This window comes from Solanum pennellii, chromosome 9 (genome assembly GCF_001406875.1).
Source record: "Solanum pennellii chromosome 9, SPENNV200".
Lineage (NCBI taxonomy): Eukaryota > Viridiplantae > Streptophyta > Magnoliopsida > Solanales > Solanaceae > Solanum > Solanum pennellii.
This window is the reverse complement of record NC_028645.1, coordinates 81,982,842-81,996,627: the sequence shown is the minus strand read 5'-3', so window position 1 is coordinate 81,996,627 and position 13,786 is coordinate 81,982,842. Positions and strand designations below refer to the sequence as shown.

The 13,786-nt window shown below is 35.6% G+C and overlaps 2 protein-coding genes across 3 annotated transcripts; both read left to right on the top strand.

The window, feature by feature from the left end:
- The first annotated feature begins 570 nt into the window (after nucleotides 1-570).
- On the top strand, nucleotides 571-9,297 carry LOC107031074. 2 transcript variants are annotated; one of them, XM_015232279.2, is made up of 15 exons: nucleotides 571-977; nucleotides 1,790-1,951; nucleotides 2,050-2,166; nucleotides 2,468-2,552; nucleotides 3,047-3,155; nucleotides 3,255-3,322; nucleotides 3,399-3,524; nucleotides 3,600-4,525; nucleotides 4,820-5,014; nucleotides 5,148-5,208; nucleotides 5,884-5,997; nucleotides 7,124-7,237; nucleotides 7,345-7,431; nucleotides 8,136-8,203; nucleotides 8,775-9,297. In XM_015232279.2, exons 1-14 carry the CDS (start codon nucleotides 838-840, stop codon nucleotides 8,160-8,162), a joined length of 2,331 nt encoding a protein of 776 aa, XP_015087765.1. In that variant the 5' UTR covers nucleotides 571-837; the 3' UTR covers nucleotides 8,163-8,203; nucleotides 8,775-9,297. The 2 variants fall into 2 exon arrangements, with proteins under 2 accessions (XP_015087765.1, XP_027767572.1); XM_027911771.1 differs by lacking the exon at nucleotides 1,790-1,951.
- A 396-nt stretch (nucleotides 9,298-9,693) lies between these two features.
- On the top strand, nucleotides 9,694-12,475 carry LOC107031072. The gene is made up of 2 exons (XM_015232278.2): nucleotides 9,694-10,166; nucleotides 11,689-12,475. The coding sequence occupies exons 1-2, from the start codon at nucleotides 9,804-9,806 to the stop codon at nucleotides 12,211-12,213; spliced, it is 888 nt and encodes a 295-aa protein (XP_015087764.1). The 5' UTR covers nucleotides 9,694-9,803; the 3' UTR covers nucleotides 12,214-12,475.
- The last annotated feature ends 1,311 nt before the right edge of the window (nucleotides 12,476-13,786 follow it).

Here is a 13,786-nt window from a genome sequence, read left to right as displayed (position 1 = left end):
CTCTAATTATAATAATACATTTCTCCGTTCTTTTCAGTTGTCATGTATACTAAACGTATTTATTTCAAATAGTTGTCAATTTAAACAATCAAATAGAGAACTAGTTATTGTTTTCTAACTCTGCCTATAACATTAATTACTTTAGAGTTAAGAGACATATATATTAACAAAGATTAAAAATTTAATAATCATATATTAATTAAACAACACTTCTTTTTATCTTTATTAAAGATTGTAACAGAGCTTATCATAACAACTAAAAAGAAACGAAGAAAAATATTCTCCATTCCATATAAAACATCAATTAAACACTAAAATTAAAAATAAAAGAGAACCCCAATCAATCTTTTAGAAAACCAAAACACAAATTTTATATTATCTTCATATATATATATTTTTTCTTTAATTTATTTTTTTATTAGTTCAATAAATCAAACATCTACAAATAAAAATATATTCACTAAATAAATTCATTTTTATTAATCACAAATCACAATATTTGTACCTCACGCGCCAAGGTTATTTTTGTCATTTTACATTAAAGTAAACATATTACTGTCCGATGCCGGAAAAATCCTCCAAACTCTCAAAAAAAAATACCTTCCGTCGTCTTCTTCATTTTTCTCATTTTTCCCCTAAATTTTTTTTTCTTCCCATTTTGCCCTTCTACAAGATCTCTATATCCTCCATCTCTCTATATTTTCCGGTGTAAATTCCACCAAATTCGAGGGCATTTTCGGATAATTTTATCGATTTTTTTATATTTCGCCGGAAAAGTTCCATTGGAAATGACGGGAAATATTGGGGCATGAGGTATTCGTTTGTGGGGATAGAATTATGAGGGGATCTCTTTGGCCGGAGAATTCAAGTAGTGATTCATCTACGTCAAATCCGATTCATGTACCGCTGCCGCCACCGCCGCCGGGATGGAATTCACCTGCTCTTCCGATTGAGCAAAACCCTAATTGCAAAAACAGGTCATTGTTTTGATCCTGAAACCCTAAAGATTGAATTTTTATTGATTTTGATTAATGTCATTCAAAGATCTGAAATTTAGTTTAGTTTCAGCTTATTCGATGCTAGATTAAGAGGCTTGTTGGTTTTAGAATTGGAAATTCATGATTTATCTGAGTTAATATAATTATGATATTTGCATCTTTTAATTAATGAGACTGTATTACACAATATTATAAACTCAGAGGCAGACCTCCAGTTGGAATTTTGTCTGGTGAACTAAGTTCGGTATTTAAGCAGAGAAGGGTTGAGGCTGAAAACAACTGTTTTTTTTTTGGTTAATTAAAAATCTTAACCAAAAAATATGTGAGTTTTATCTGTTATGTTAGCATACTTATAGTTAGCTTAAAAGGGTTCATGGTGATATGGATAATTGTAATGCTTATGATATGGTTGCTATTGAATATGTCTTTGCATAAAATGATTGATCTTAAGCTTTAATTGCGGTGAGTTTAGTTTGAAACTATTTTCGCAAAGATGGGAAATATATCAGTTTTTAATTGTTTAATGTTGTATTTAATTATATTGTAATTGCGGAGTAGCATAGCGGAAATGACCTTCAACTTCTCGCCTTGAGTGGGTTCTGGTGTGGGGTGGGATGGTGGCATTTACTATGTAAAAAAAAGATATGTTTATGATACACATGGGTAAGTGTTGTTAGTGTTTTCTCAAAGATTAACTTTTGTGGTTATGTGCCAAGGCGCAAAATTTGTAAATTAGATTGCACAAATAAGGTTGTATTTTGGTTGCTGAGGTGGTTTATTTTGTTTGCCAGATGTGGTAACGTCTTTCAGTTACTAACGAAGAGGGAGGTATCTCCTCGAGCTAAACGTAGTTCTAAGAAGTTATGGGATGAGAATTCTAAATATTGTGCTCATTCCTATGATAAGTTAAAAAGCCAAGTAGCAAGAGACCCGAGACGGGGTCTTATATCATGGTAGTTATGTTTTGTCAGCTTTTCTCTTTCCCATGAAGTTAATATAGTTGCAAATCTTCATTTTTGCTTTCTGACTTCGTCTAGTTTAATTTTATCAGGGTAGAGGCAGAATCATTGAGACATTTTTCAGCTAAGTATTGTCCACTGTTGCCTCCGCCTAGGTCTACAATTGCTGCGGCATTCAGTCCTGATGGGAAGACACTTGCTTCTACTCAGTCAGTCTCTCTTTTAATACATTGATATGTACAATCTGTCATGTTATGCATTGTAGTGTCTCGCTGCTTAGAAATGAAATTGTTTATCTAACAATATCTTTTGAGTCCAAGTATTCATTATACACACATTTCTAAATCCTCAATGACTATATTCATATCATAAAAAAAGAAAAAAAATGCAATCCTTTGTCAATATTCGGGAATTGAGAACAAAGGCAAACATTCCACTTTTTCCGTGCTGTGCATTTTTTCTTTTGGCTTGTATCTAGTTCGTTGACGTATTCTGTTACCATGGTGTCAGTGGAGATCACACGGTAAAGATAATTGACTGCCAAAGCGGGAAATGCTTGAAGGTGTTAAGTGGACATCGCAGGACTCCTTGGGTGGTAAGGCTGTTTTGACATCTTCAGTCATCTTAAACAGTTGTGCTGAATTCTTGGATTATCTACTTGGGAAATATATTCCAGTCCACTAGGCAATTAAAATGCTGAGATTTTGGATTGACAATATAGTTGGCTTTACAAAATGTCGAAGTATTATATTCTTTTAACTTAATGCTTATTGATGTTCTTCTAAGATGGCTAAACTATCTTATTTGGTTAAAATATTAATGCAGATAAATGCTTGGTATCTATCTAAAAAATAGAGAGATAAATGTTTGATGTGTGCTCACAGGTCTAAGCCTAATTCATTTCATTTGAACCTCACACTTATGGAAGAGGATTGAACTTTATGAAGCTTTTTTCTATTGTCTGTAGTTCTATTTTGAAAGCCTCTGGTGTTTTTTTTTCCACACGTCTTGGCTGTGTTGATATTTCTTCTCTTGCCTTTGAATCTCATTCCTCAATTATATTTAGCATTATGGTTGGGACTTCTGCAGGTTCGTTTCCATCCACTCTACTCTGAGATACTTGCAAGTGGAAGTTTGGACCATGAAGTTCGTTTATGGGATGCAAAAACCGCCGAGTGTATAGGATCACGTGATTTTTGTAATAACCTGTAACATCTTAATGGTTGAACAAAAATAATTACTCTTTACTATTTTTTTTTGTTTAATTAATACATTATATGGGAATTTTATCCTCCAGACCGTCCTATTGCATCCATTGCCTTCCATGCCCAAGGGGAAGTTCTCGCTGTTGCTTCAGGGCACAAGGTAAGAAATTTGGCAATACATAGTGGTTTGTTTGTTGCAAGTTCTGATGTAATGACGATGTTTCAATATATCGTAGCTGTATATGTGGCACTACAACAGAAGAGGGGAGGCATCTTCACCAGCTATCATACTAAAGACAAGACGTTCACTTCGTGCTGTGCATTTCCACCCACATGGCGCCCCATATCTTTTAACAGCTGAGGTGTCATTCTGGTGCTGTTACATTGAGTTTTAACTTATGAATGCCTGTAAATCTTATCAACCCTCTTGTTTTTAGGTCAATGATCTGGACTCATCAGATCCTTTAATGACATTTGCAACTTCTCTGGGTAACTTGCGGTATCCTCCTCCTACTGTGTATTTGACAGATGCTCACTCCACTTATCGATCTGCTTCAGCGAATGAATTGCCTATCATGTCTCTACCGTTCATGATCTGGCCATCAATCGCTAGAGATGATCCTAGAATGCCTTTGCAGCAGAGTAATGGAGACATGGGTTCTGACAGTACACAGAACAGAGCAGACACTTCTGCATCTGTCAGACTTCTCACTTACTCAACTCCTTCTGGCCAGTATGAACTTTTATTGTCCCCTGTTGAGCCAACTTTATCTCCTGCGCAAGAAGCTCAGACTAGTTCCTCTGTTAGGGATACAGAGAATGCATCTAATCCTGTTGGTGATCCTATGGAGACTGATGGGCCGACTGAGGAGAGAAACAATCAGTTTTTTCCTTTCAGTGACCCTGCATACTGGGACTTACCATTCTTGCAAGGATGGTTGATTGGCCAAAGCCAAGCAGGCCGACAAGCGATTCATTCTGAGCATAGTGGTGCCACAAACATTGTATCAGCTTATGGTGAAGTAGAACATCCTCCTGCAGTTCCGTCCATCATCTCAAACAGTAATCATCCAAGGTCTGGAAGATCTGGTTCTCGGCACCGTTCTTCACGCTCTAGAGTAATACCTGTTGCTGGATCTGGTGATAGTGCTGTTCCCATTAACATTGCACATAATGAAAGTGATTCTCAAGCTCTTATGAGTCGGTTCCAGTCAGAGATAGCTACTTCCCTGACTGCAGCAGCTTCTTCTGAATTACCTTGTACTGTGAAACTCAGAGTGTGGCCTTATGATATTAAGGTTCCATGTGCGCCGCTTGATCCTGAAAAATGTCGCTTAATTATACCACATGCTGTGCTCTGTAGGTGAGATAATTTCTGTTGTCGCTTAATGATACCACATGCTGTGCTTTGTAGATGAGATAATTTCTATTGTTTCAAAGCTTTGGCTTGAGGTTTTCATATGCCTTTAAGGATAATGGGCTATTTAGCTGTTCTCATGTTGTACTAGATGCTTGATCTAATTTTCTTTTAGGGATAATTGATGATTCTCCTCTTACCGTTGTTTGGCAATTCCTAATTGTTATGTCATTGTAAAACCTGACATCACGTGCAATTAACTGTCCTTAGTGCTTACATGATATACATTATTTGTTTCAGTGAAATGGGTGCCCACTTTTCACCATGTGGAAGATTTTTAGCAGCTTGTGTTGCTTGTATTAGTCATGGCATGGAAGCTGATCCTGGTTTCCATGGACAATTTCGTCACGATGCTGCAACTTCACCTACCAGACATCCAATTGCAGCCCACCCGGTTATGTATGAGCTACGTATATATTCCTTGGAGGAGGCAAAGTAAATACCAAATCTAATGGCTTTGTTTCTTTTCCTCTCTGCTTACACTTGCTACTCTTTTTGTCCTTCATTCTTTGTTTCTTTTCATGTCTTTGTTTGGTGGTCATTTGGGAACTCTATTTCACTGTTGCAGTTTTGGTAGGGTGCTTGCATCTCGACTAATTAGAGCTGCTCATTGTTTGACTTCAATTCAGGTTAGTACTCCTCGGGCTCTGCACATATTGGTTTATAATCCTAAATTATGTTTTGTGGTAAGATTTTGTGGTTTTCTGGGAGTATGAACTATAGATGGTTTTCTTGTTGTAGCATTTTTGTCTTAAACCTTTGAGAAAGTAAAAGCAAAATATGAATTGTTAGATGAGAACAAAAATGAAGGGGAAGTGCTCTCTCTTTCTTTTGTTTGGATATGAAGTTTAAAACTGGTTGAGCACTTGTTCAATAAGAAATTTTGTCCTGGGCACAAATATTGATCCTTCCTTTGGAGAGTAGAATGATTGAAATTTTGTCCTGGGCACAAATATTGATCCTTCCTTTGGAGAGTAGAATTTCTTTTTTTGTTTAAAGTTCCTATGGGTTGGTGGTGTACCTTATCTTGTTTCGTTCACTTCTATACTTCGTTATATTTGATTTTGCTTACTGTTTAATTAGAAATGTAGTTCTTTCTGTGCATTGTTATTTGCACAAAAAGAACCTACTTTTTCCTGGATAAAGAAATGTGTCTCACGTGATTTCACTAGTCAAGAGATGTTTACAATGGCATTTTCATGAAATACACCTTTAAATTGCAGTAATAATTGCTCTTATAGATTGAAATGTTATCTTTCTGATATGGGAAACTGATTGTTGCTCCACATCTATTGAAAATGCAGTTCTCTCCAACTTCTGAGCATCTTTTACTTGCCTATGGACGTCGCCATGGATCACTTCTGAAAAGTATTGTGATTGATGGAGATACAACTCTACCTGTTTACACTATTCTTGAGGTGAGTACCTGATTATATCCTGGCTTCTTATGGAATGTCAGTTTTTCATCACCACCAAGACTGGGTCATGGTAGCACACTTCTTATTTTAGAACATCGTGAAAATGATTGACATAATTATATGACATATGGAAGTTTCAAGAGTTTGGTTTTAAACCTGATAAGGTTTTTGTTCTGTCACTTACATTTCTTAGAAGTTCTTCAATATATTTCATTTACTCTTTGCAAACATGCAAGGGTTTTTGACTTCTTAACCTCTGAGCCAATCAATCTAGGTTATGGACAGTTGGTTCTAGAGTGTAGTTAATCACAGAGGGTTAGCCATATAATTCCTTCTGACCCATGTTGTGTCACCCATGTTTCACTATGGTATGTCCATGAAGGTTTGATAATTGATATGGCACGAGAATATGTTGTGCACTATTTACAAATTAGATGAACTTAAATTACATTTCACAACTTTGAGGAATTTACCTTTGATTTCATGCTTTTATGTTTTTCTTCTCTTTGTACAGAAAACTCAAATTGCCATTTTCTTCTTCACATCAGTCATCGGTCACATGACATGTTGATTGATCTAATTTAATCTCCTGTACCTGTCAAATAGTATGGCATAAATGGGATTGTTGAGGCTATTTTCAATTGCAGTGCAACCAAAAACTAATTTTAGAAGCACAACCTCATTTCCTTATTAAAAAGGGAAGAAGAAGTACAACCTCAACTACTATACGTTGGTCCAAGACAAGTTGGGGTGGGCTAGGCAAAGTGATGCAGGATATGTTTAACTTTAGAAAGACTGGATTTAAGTTGATGAAAATGGGGCTAGATAAACTGGAGCTACTATAGCTTGATATGCAAGTGCAGTAACAATGTGTTTAGGACACTTTTAAGGTTGAAGAGGCCCAATTCAATTAGTTTACTAGTATGTCAAAATAATTTCTTCTTTTGTGTTGATGCACTTTGTTTTTGAACTTCATAAAACTTAAAAAGGGAGAATTATGCTTTCGCTCACATTTTACGGAGATTATTTGGCTGAACCTGCAAGAAGAATGAATTTGGTTTGTTCACAATGTCGGTGTATATATTTATTTTCTCTAGTTAATTCAGATTGTGAGTCTTTGAATCAGGTCTATAGAGTTTCGGATATGGAACTTGTGAGAGTTCTTCCCAGTGCAGAGGATGAGGTTAACGTTGCTTGTTTCCATCCTTTGGTTGGTGGTGGCCTAGTATATGGAACTAAGGTAGTTATGCAGACATTGTATGAGTCTCATTTTTTGGTTTCAACTAAAAAAATTGTTCATATTCTCAAAAGTATTCATCTTTTTTTTTTTAACATTAAATTGTGCAGGAAGGAAAATTGAGGATCCTGCAATTTGATAAATCAAATGGTTTGGACTCTACAGTATCCTGTTCCCCTGATGAAGACATGCTCGAGGTAGTCTAAAGCTTTTTAAAGTTTATCTTATTCTGGTTGGACTTTTATAAATCATGACTTTAGTAGAGCAACAACTTGATCCTGCTGCACCAATTGATTTTTCTTTTTTTTTTTTTTTGGGGGGGGGGGGGGATGATTGGTTGGTAGGTACAGTCAGGAGTATTTGATATCATTAGTTCTCTTATACTTTAGATTAAGTTGTTGGAAGGTGTGGGGATTTGAAGATCAGTCGGAAACATGACTGATCACATACACTCTTAACAAGCATTAAAGGTAACAGAGAGAAAATGAAATGGGGAAGAATAGTAGTCCAAATATTGAGCTCGCTTTGTATGAATTAAGGGCGGAAAGAGAGTATCAGGATGTGGACACTCCAGTTACTTGACAAGTACCAACTCCTCTAGTGATGTGGTTGCACCTTTGGGAACCGAAGCCAGTCATCAAGTTTATTTGCATAATTTTGTGTCAACTAGAACTGTAATACAACAAAAACAACATGCACAGTGCAATTCCACAAGCAGGTCTGGGATGTATGCAAACCTTACTCCTACCTTACGGATTAGAGAGGTTGTTTCTTATAGACAACTAGAACTAAAATCTTTAACCAAAAAAATAATAATTGTCCATGACTGATGCCCTGGGGGGTTTTGGTGTGGGATAGTCATTTCTGCTAATGACACTGTTATTTTGCAAATGTGATGCAGGTCCCAACATATGCTTTAGAAGGCTAGAAACTGTTGAAGTCAGCAGATGGTTGTAGTTGTAAAATTTGGTAACCATCTCTTTTCTTTTCCATGTTTCTGTCAATTGTTGACATATTGATGCTTGTGGCTTCTTTCCTATGCTTTCACATACATCCTTGTGAGTTGAAAACCTGCTTCTTGAAACCGATTTTGGATGAGAGCCCTTATGGATTGGGGGTGTTTGACTAAGATTTAAATATTTTCGTTGATCTACTTGATAGGAGGATACATATAACCAAATAGTACGTTTTTATGTCTATTTTATTTTCAATCCATGGACCAATTTGTGTTTTGATATAAGCCTGAAATTTGTCAAAACAACTATCATAGAAAATACAACAAAGAACAGTTTGGAGGGAAGTACCAAACTGATGGAACTCGAAAGTCAAATTCACCCGGGAAAGTTGATTCAAGTGCCACCGTGTTGCATGAATTCCAATTCTTCATTTGTTTTAATTTCAGTCCTGACTCATGTTCTCTCATCTTTTATCATCACTGTCAAACCATTTTTTCATGAGAGAGTAGGGTTATACCTCTTGATTATGCTCTTTTGATGTTCCTCTGAAACATTTTGTTTGTCTAACACATCCGATTATTCAGGGTGTAACGAAAATATACATATCAGGACAATGACTGGTGGCTTCAAAGTTGAGTGTGTTGCTGATGGTTTGCTGTATAGTTGGTTGAATGTGTGCCACTGGTGGCAAAGAGAGGATTTTTACTTCCGGTTGTGTACTTACATTAGACATTACAGACTGACTGATCTTTTTCGTGCTACGAGAGAGTGCAAAAATCGTTGTGCTTAAGGTGGCTTCAGGAGAGCTGAGAAAATACTAACATGATAGAAGAGGAAATGTCGTCGAAAAGTTGGGATTGCTGTTTCTGCAAGTTTGACATTTCGTTGTATTGATATATGGCTTCAAATGTACATCAGAAATTGAAATAGACTAGTTGGTTTTCTTTCAAGTGAAGGTTCAAGAAGAAAAAAAAAGAAGAAAATTTCCAGCCACAAACATGCAAGTGTTTATATTATGTATTCAACATTTTGTACTTTTTAATGGTTTCTGTTTTGTAGACTAATGGTAAAAGAAAGAAAAAGAAAAGAGTTGGTTTTCCATTTTTACTATAAATTGAATTCTATCAAGTTTGATTTGACAAAATTATTTAGTTAATCTATTTCAATTGGTATATGTTCATTAGATGGGAAAGGGGAATATAAAGTAGGGTATAGTATAAAATACTTCTATCATTTTGCTTGTCTAATTTTGATTCGACACACAATAAATAAATTGAAACGAAGGGAGTTGATATGTATGTGTTTAGTTTAAGGTTCTCTCTATGAATTGCTGGAGATGAACAAAAGAAATTGTAAAATTCAACTTAGTATTCCGAGTTATCCAATCATCTCCTTTTCTTTGTTTATATTTAGAGATTTCGAATTCAAAGTTTCTTTTGAGTATAAAGAAACATTCGCTAAAGAGAGTAGAACTTCAATACTGATACTGAACATCGAATATTCATGACATGTATTTTACATCACTTTAAAATGTCAAGACCAACCAACACAAATATTGGAGACTATATACAATTCATTTATTGAAATAGTCATATATTTGAGAGGATAATGTGATGAGTAATATTGGCCAATGGAATGGACTGAAGACCACCATCAATAAGGGTGATGGTGGTCTTCTTCATCTTCACTTACCCTTAAACCCCAGCCCTTCACCTCTTCTTTTCTTTACTCAAAAACCCATTTCTTTAAACCCTCTAAATCCACTCTCTTCTCATCTTCTGCTGCAGAAGCAGCAGCAGCCCCTTCACATCTGCTGCAGTAGGCCTTCTAGTAAGTGGGACTCAAATGCTGAGTCCATCAAGAACCAGAGTTTTAGTAATCTTGAAGATGAGGAAGAGGAGCTTAATGAGGAGGAATTCTTGGAACAAGGAGCTCAATTTTTTGCTGAGTATATTGAAAGTATTTGGATCTTTAAGGTAGTGACTTTCTTGCTTCTCCCTTTTATTTCTTGAATTATAAACTTGTGTTCCTGTTTTTTTCCTTTGAAGTTTGGTTTCTTTTTGGCATTTTGGGTACTTGAGTTTTGGGTTTTCTACTTAAAGTTTGGATTTTTTTTTTGCATGGATATGGAGTTTTGACATTTTGGGGTGTACTTGAATCTTGGGTTTTCAGCTTAAAGTTTGGATTTTTTTGCATGGATATGAGGTTTTTATATTCTTAGGTACTTGAATTTTGGGTTTTCAGCTTAAAGTTTGGATTTTTTTGCATGGATATGAGGTTATGACATTTTGGGGTACTTGAATTTTGGGTTTTGAGCTTAAAGTTTGGATTTTTTTGCATGAATATGAGGTTATGACATTTTGGGGTACTTGAATTTTGGGTTTTCAGCTTAAAGTTTGGATTTTTTTTGCATGGATGTGGGGTTTTGACATTTTGGGGTACTTGAATTTTGGGTTTTCAGCTTAAAGTTTGGATTTTTTGGCATGGATATGGGGATTTGACATTTTTAGGTACTTCTTGGATTGAAGGAAGATGAGGTTTTTGTGGAATCTGTACTTTTAACCTGAATCCATTTTATTTTTCTTTGAGAAAGATGGAAGTATGTTGTTATTTTGTTTTGTATTTTTTTCATGAAATAAGATATTTAGTGTAAAGTGATGCTTTTTGGATTATGCTGTGACTGAACCAGATTGCTTTTGTGTATTTAGATACATTAGCTTGATTTTGAATTAAGTGAATTTAGTATAATGTTTTCTTGAAATGATAGGTTGTGTTCTTTGAGTTCAAATTGTTGAAGTACATGATTCTAACTTAGTGAATTTAGTGTAAAACAGTTGATTGTTCCAAGATTTTCCGTTATGAAACAACGTGTAGAGTGTACGTGGCCTACTTTGTGAAGGTAGAGAGGTTGTTTCCGATAGGCTCCAAAGTAACTTCCGTTGAAGTGAATCAGTATCAAAACTCAAGAACTTCAACATTTTACTAGTTTCCTATGCGAATTATTCTTCTGAGATCTTCCATCAGTTCCGGACGTTCTTCCTGTATATGGTTTGGTTGAGTATTACCATTTGTCCTCAAACGTCCTCCCGTCCAATGGCCAAGCTTTTCTTCTAGTCTTATGCCCAATCAAATCTTCCAAAATCCGAAAGTTTCCCCTATCCACTGTCCATGTCCAATATCCTGGCTCCACCGCAACTTATGAGTATAAATCGTGCATTATCTAACTGCAGTACTACTTATCAGGATCTCGAGGCTTTGGACTTGAAAGGCTCTTTGATTCTTGATAAACCTGTTAATATAATCATTTAAGAGCTATGCTCGATGTGTTCGTCTATACTTTCAATAGCTTTCTTTTCACTACATTTTCAAATGACTTCCTAAGTATAGCTATCTAACTATTGACTAGCCTTGCTACAACGTTCTCGAGTAGAAATTGAAACGTAGGATAAGATGATTTTTGTCAAACAACTTACGAGTTATCATTCTTGGCCAGTGCAGGTCTTCTGCTCCTATGGTTTTGTGTTAATACCAATTCTAATAGTATTGATTTCTACTGGAGGAGCTAAAGCTTTTGCTATGGCATTCGCCCTTCCCATTGGACAGTCTACACTTTTCTTTGCAATCCAAAAGATACTGGACGTGATACAAAACAAACCAACGCGCAAGAGTACATCTAAGAAGAGACAACGCGCTGCTCCCAACTCAAGCAAGACAGACTTTTGGAGAAGAGGAGGAAGCTCCAAGACACGAAAGAGAAAGACGGGCTATCAATCATGGGTGTCCAACAATGACGTTTCAGCTAGTAAGGATGACCGAGAGGTATCTAGATACGGAGGGTGGGATGAACTTGATCAAGAAATGCAGTCTAGCAAAAGTTCAGATAAATCATCAGCTGAAACAGCAAAAATACCAGTGGAAAAAGGTAAGTTAAGTAGACCAGAAGCGACTAGCGATACGCCCCTTTTGTTAAGATTATTGATTTCCATGTTCCCATTCTTGGCTTCATGGACCAAAATGCTATAAATAGACAGCTTTTGTTGTCAATTTGAGTTGCTCCAGCGCAGAGGCGGAGCTTGATTTTTGAGTCTATGAGTTCTCGATGTAGAACACATAGCTTATTGGATTCTCGATAAACTATATATGTATACATATTAAGTGGTTTTTTAACCACACATACAGAGTTCGAGCTTAGAATTTTGAGTCAATGAGTTCTGGATGTAGAAAACATAGCTTATTGGATTCTCGATAAACTATGTATGTATACATATTTTAAGTGGCTTTTTAAGCACAAATATAGAGTTCGAGCCAATGCAAAAAAAGTGGTGGTTTAAGTTGGAGCAGCCCGTCAGGCGTTACTGGACTCGGTGAGCACTGACCCGTTATCCTTCCACTGCACAGAGCGGGAGCTGTTCGTTGCTCTGTGAAACCAGCCTCACGCAGTCCACCCCACTTTAGGAATCAAGCAACCTGGCCTTTCGACTAAGCCACGTGATCCAACTCCGCGCTTGGAGAGGGCAGGCCAGAACACTAGCCCTACCGAACCCAACCATTTGGGACAACCCAACATTCCACCACATTAATGCCCCCACTCGGGTTATAAGCCCACGCTACTAAGCTCGGCGATAAGGTTAGGTTCACCAGATCCATATATAGTACCAAAGTTTGGTTTAAATTTTCGATGTGGAACTTACAAAAAGAAAAACAAATTTACTTTATTGAATGAGTGGATAAAAATAATAAAATATAGAATAAAGTATTTTATTGGATCTTTAATTAAAGAATTATCTTATTTACTAATTTTATGAATTTAGATCTAGGCAAACATAATTTCTCAAACTTTTCTTTAATTTCTAATTACTAATGTTTAAGTTTTAATCAATTAAAAGAATCCTCACTAAATTGGATTTCAAATCAAATATATACCACAATAACTTATTTGAATCGTCAATGACTGTTATAGAGAAAATAGAAATCGGGGAAGAAGTTTTGCCTCAAACTTTTCTAATATCAAGTATCCATACAAAAATTAACAAATAAATACGTATAATGGGAGCATAATTTTATACATTTGTATCATAATATCTTACGATATATGTCGTAAAAGATATAACAAATATGTTTTATGTCCAAATAATATAATATATATATCTAAAGAAAATACAATTTTATTAATTCTTAAACTATACTTCCGTTTCTAATTCTGCTAGTATATTAGCAACGATTTCATCTACCAATAATTATGATCTATGTTTATGTCTCAAATAAGTAAGAAACAAATATATATATAAATTCTCACTAATCAATGTCTTTTTATTTCAGATTTCGATTATATAAAAATAGTTATATCTCGATCATAAACGAGTTGGAATCTAATATATGAATCATCAATAATCATATTTCTCCTCTTACGTTAAAGTCATTTTAGTCTACCAAAAATAACAATAAAATTATGAAATAATCAAAGGGTAAAAAACTACGAAAATAATGTTAATGTATACTAGTATGAAAGGAAAAACAAGTACGATGCACCAACTTTATCCGCATGAATGTGACACAACGTTTAACTATCTACTATCGTAACTCCCCCCCCCCCCAA

Excerpts from the sequence above, each read along its gene's own strand:
- LOC107031072 (XM_015232278.2), top strand. The coding sequence starts at position 9,804 with ATGAGTAATATTGGCCAATGGAATGGACTGAAGACCACCATCAATAAG. Across the intron at positions 10,167-11,688 it reads AAAGTATTTGGATCTTTAAG|GTCTTCTGCTCCTATGGTTT; the intron begins GTAGTGACTTTC and ends TGGCCAGTGCAG.
- LOC107031074 (XM_015232279.2), top strand. The coding sequence starts at position 838 with ATGAGGGGATCTCTTTGGCCGGAGAATTCAAGTAGTGATTCATCTACG. Across the intron at positions 1,952-2,049 it reads AGACGGGGTCTTATATCATG|GGTAGAGGCAGAATCATTGA; the intron begins GTAGTTATGTTT and ends TAATTTTATCAG. Across the intron at positions 7,432-8,135 it reads CTGATGAAGACATGCTCGAG|GTCCCAACATATGCTTTAGA; the intron begins GTAGTCTAAAGC and ends AATGTGATGCAG.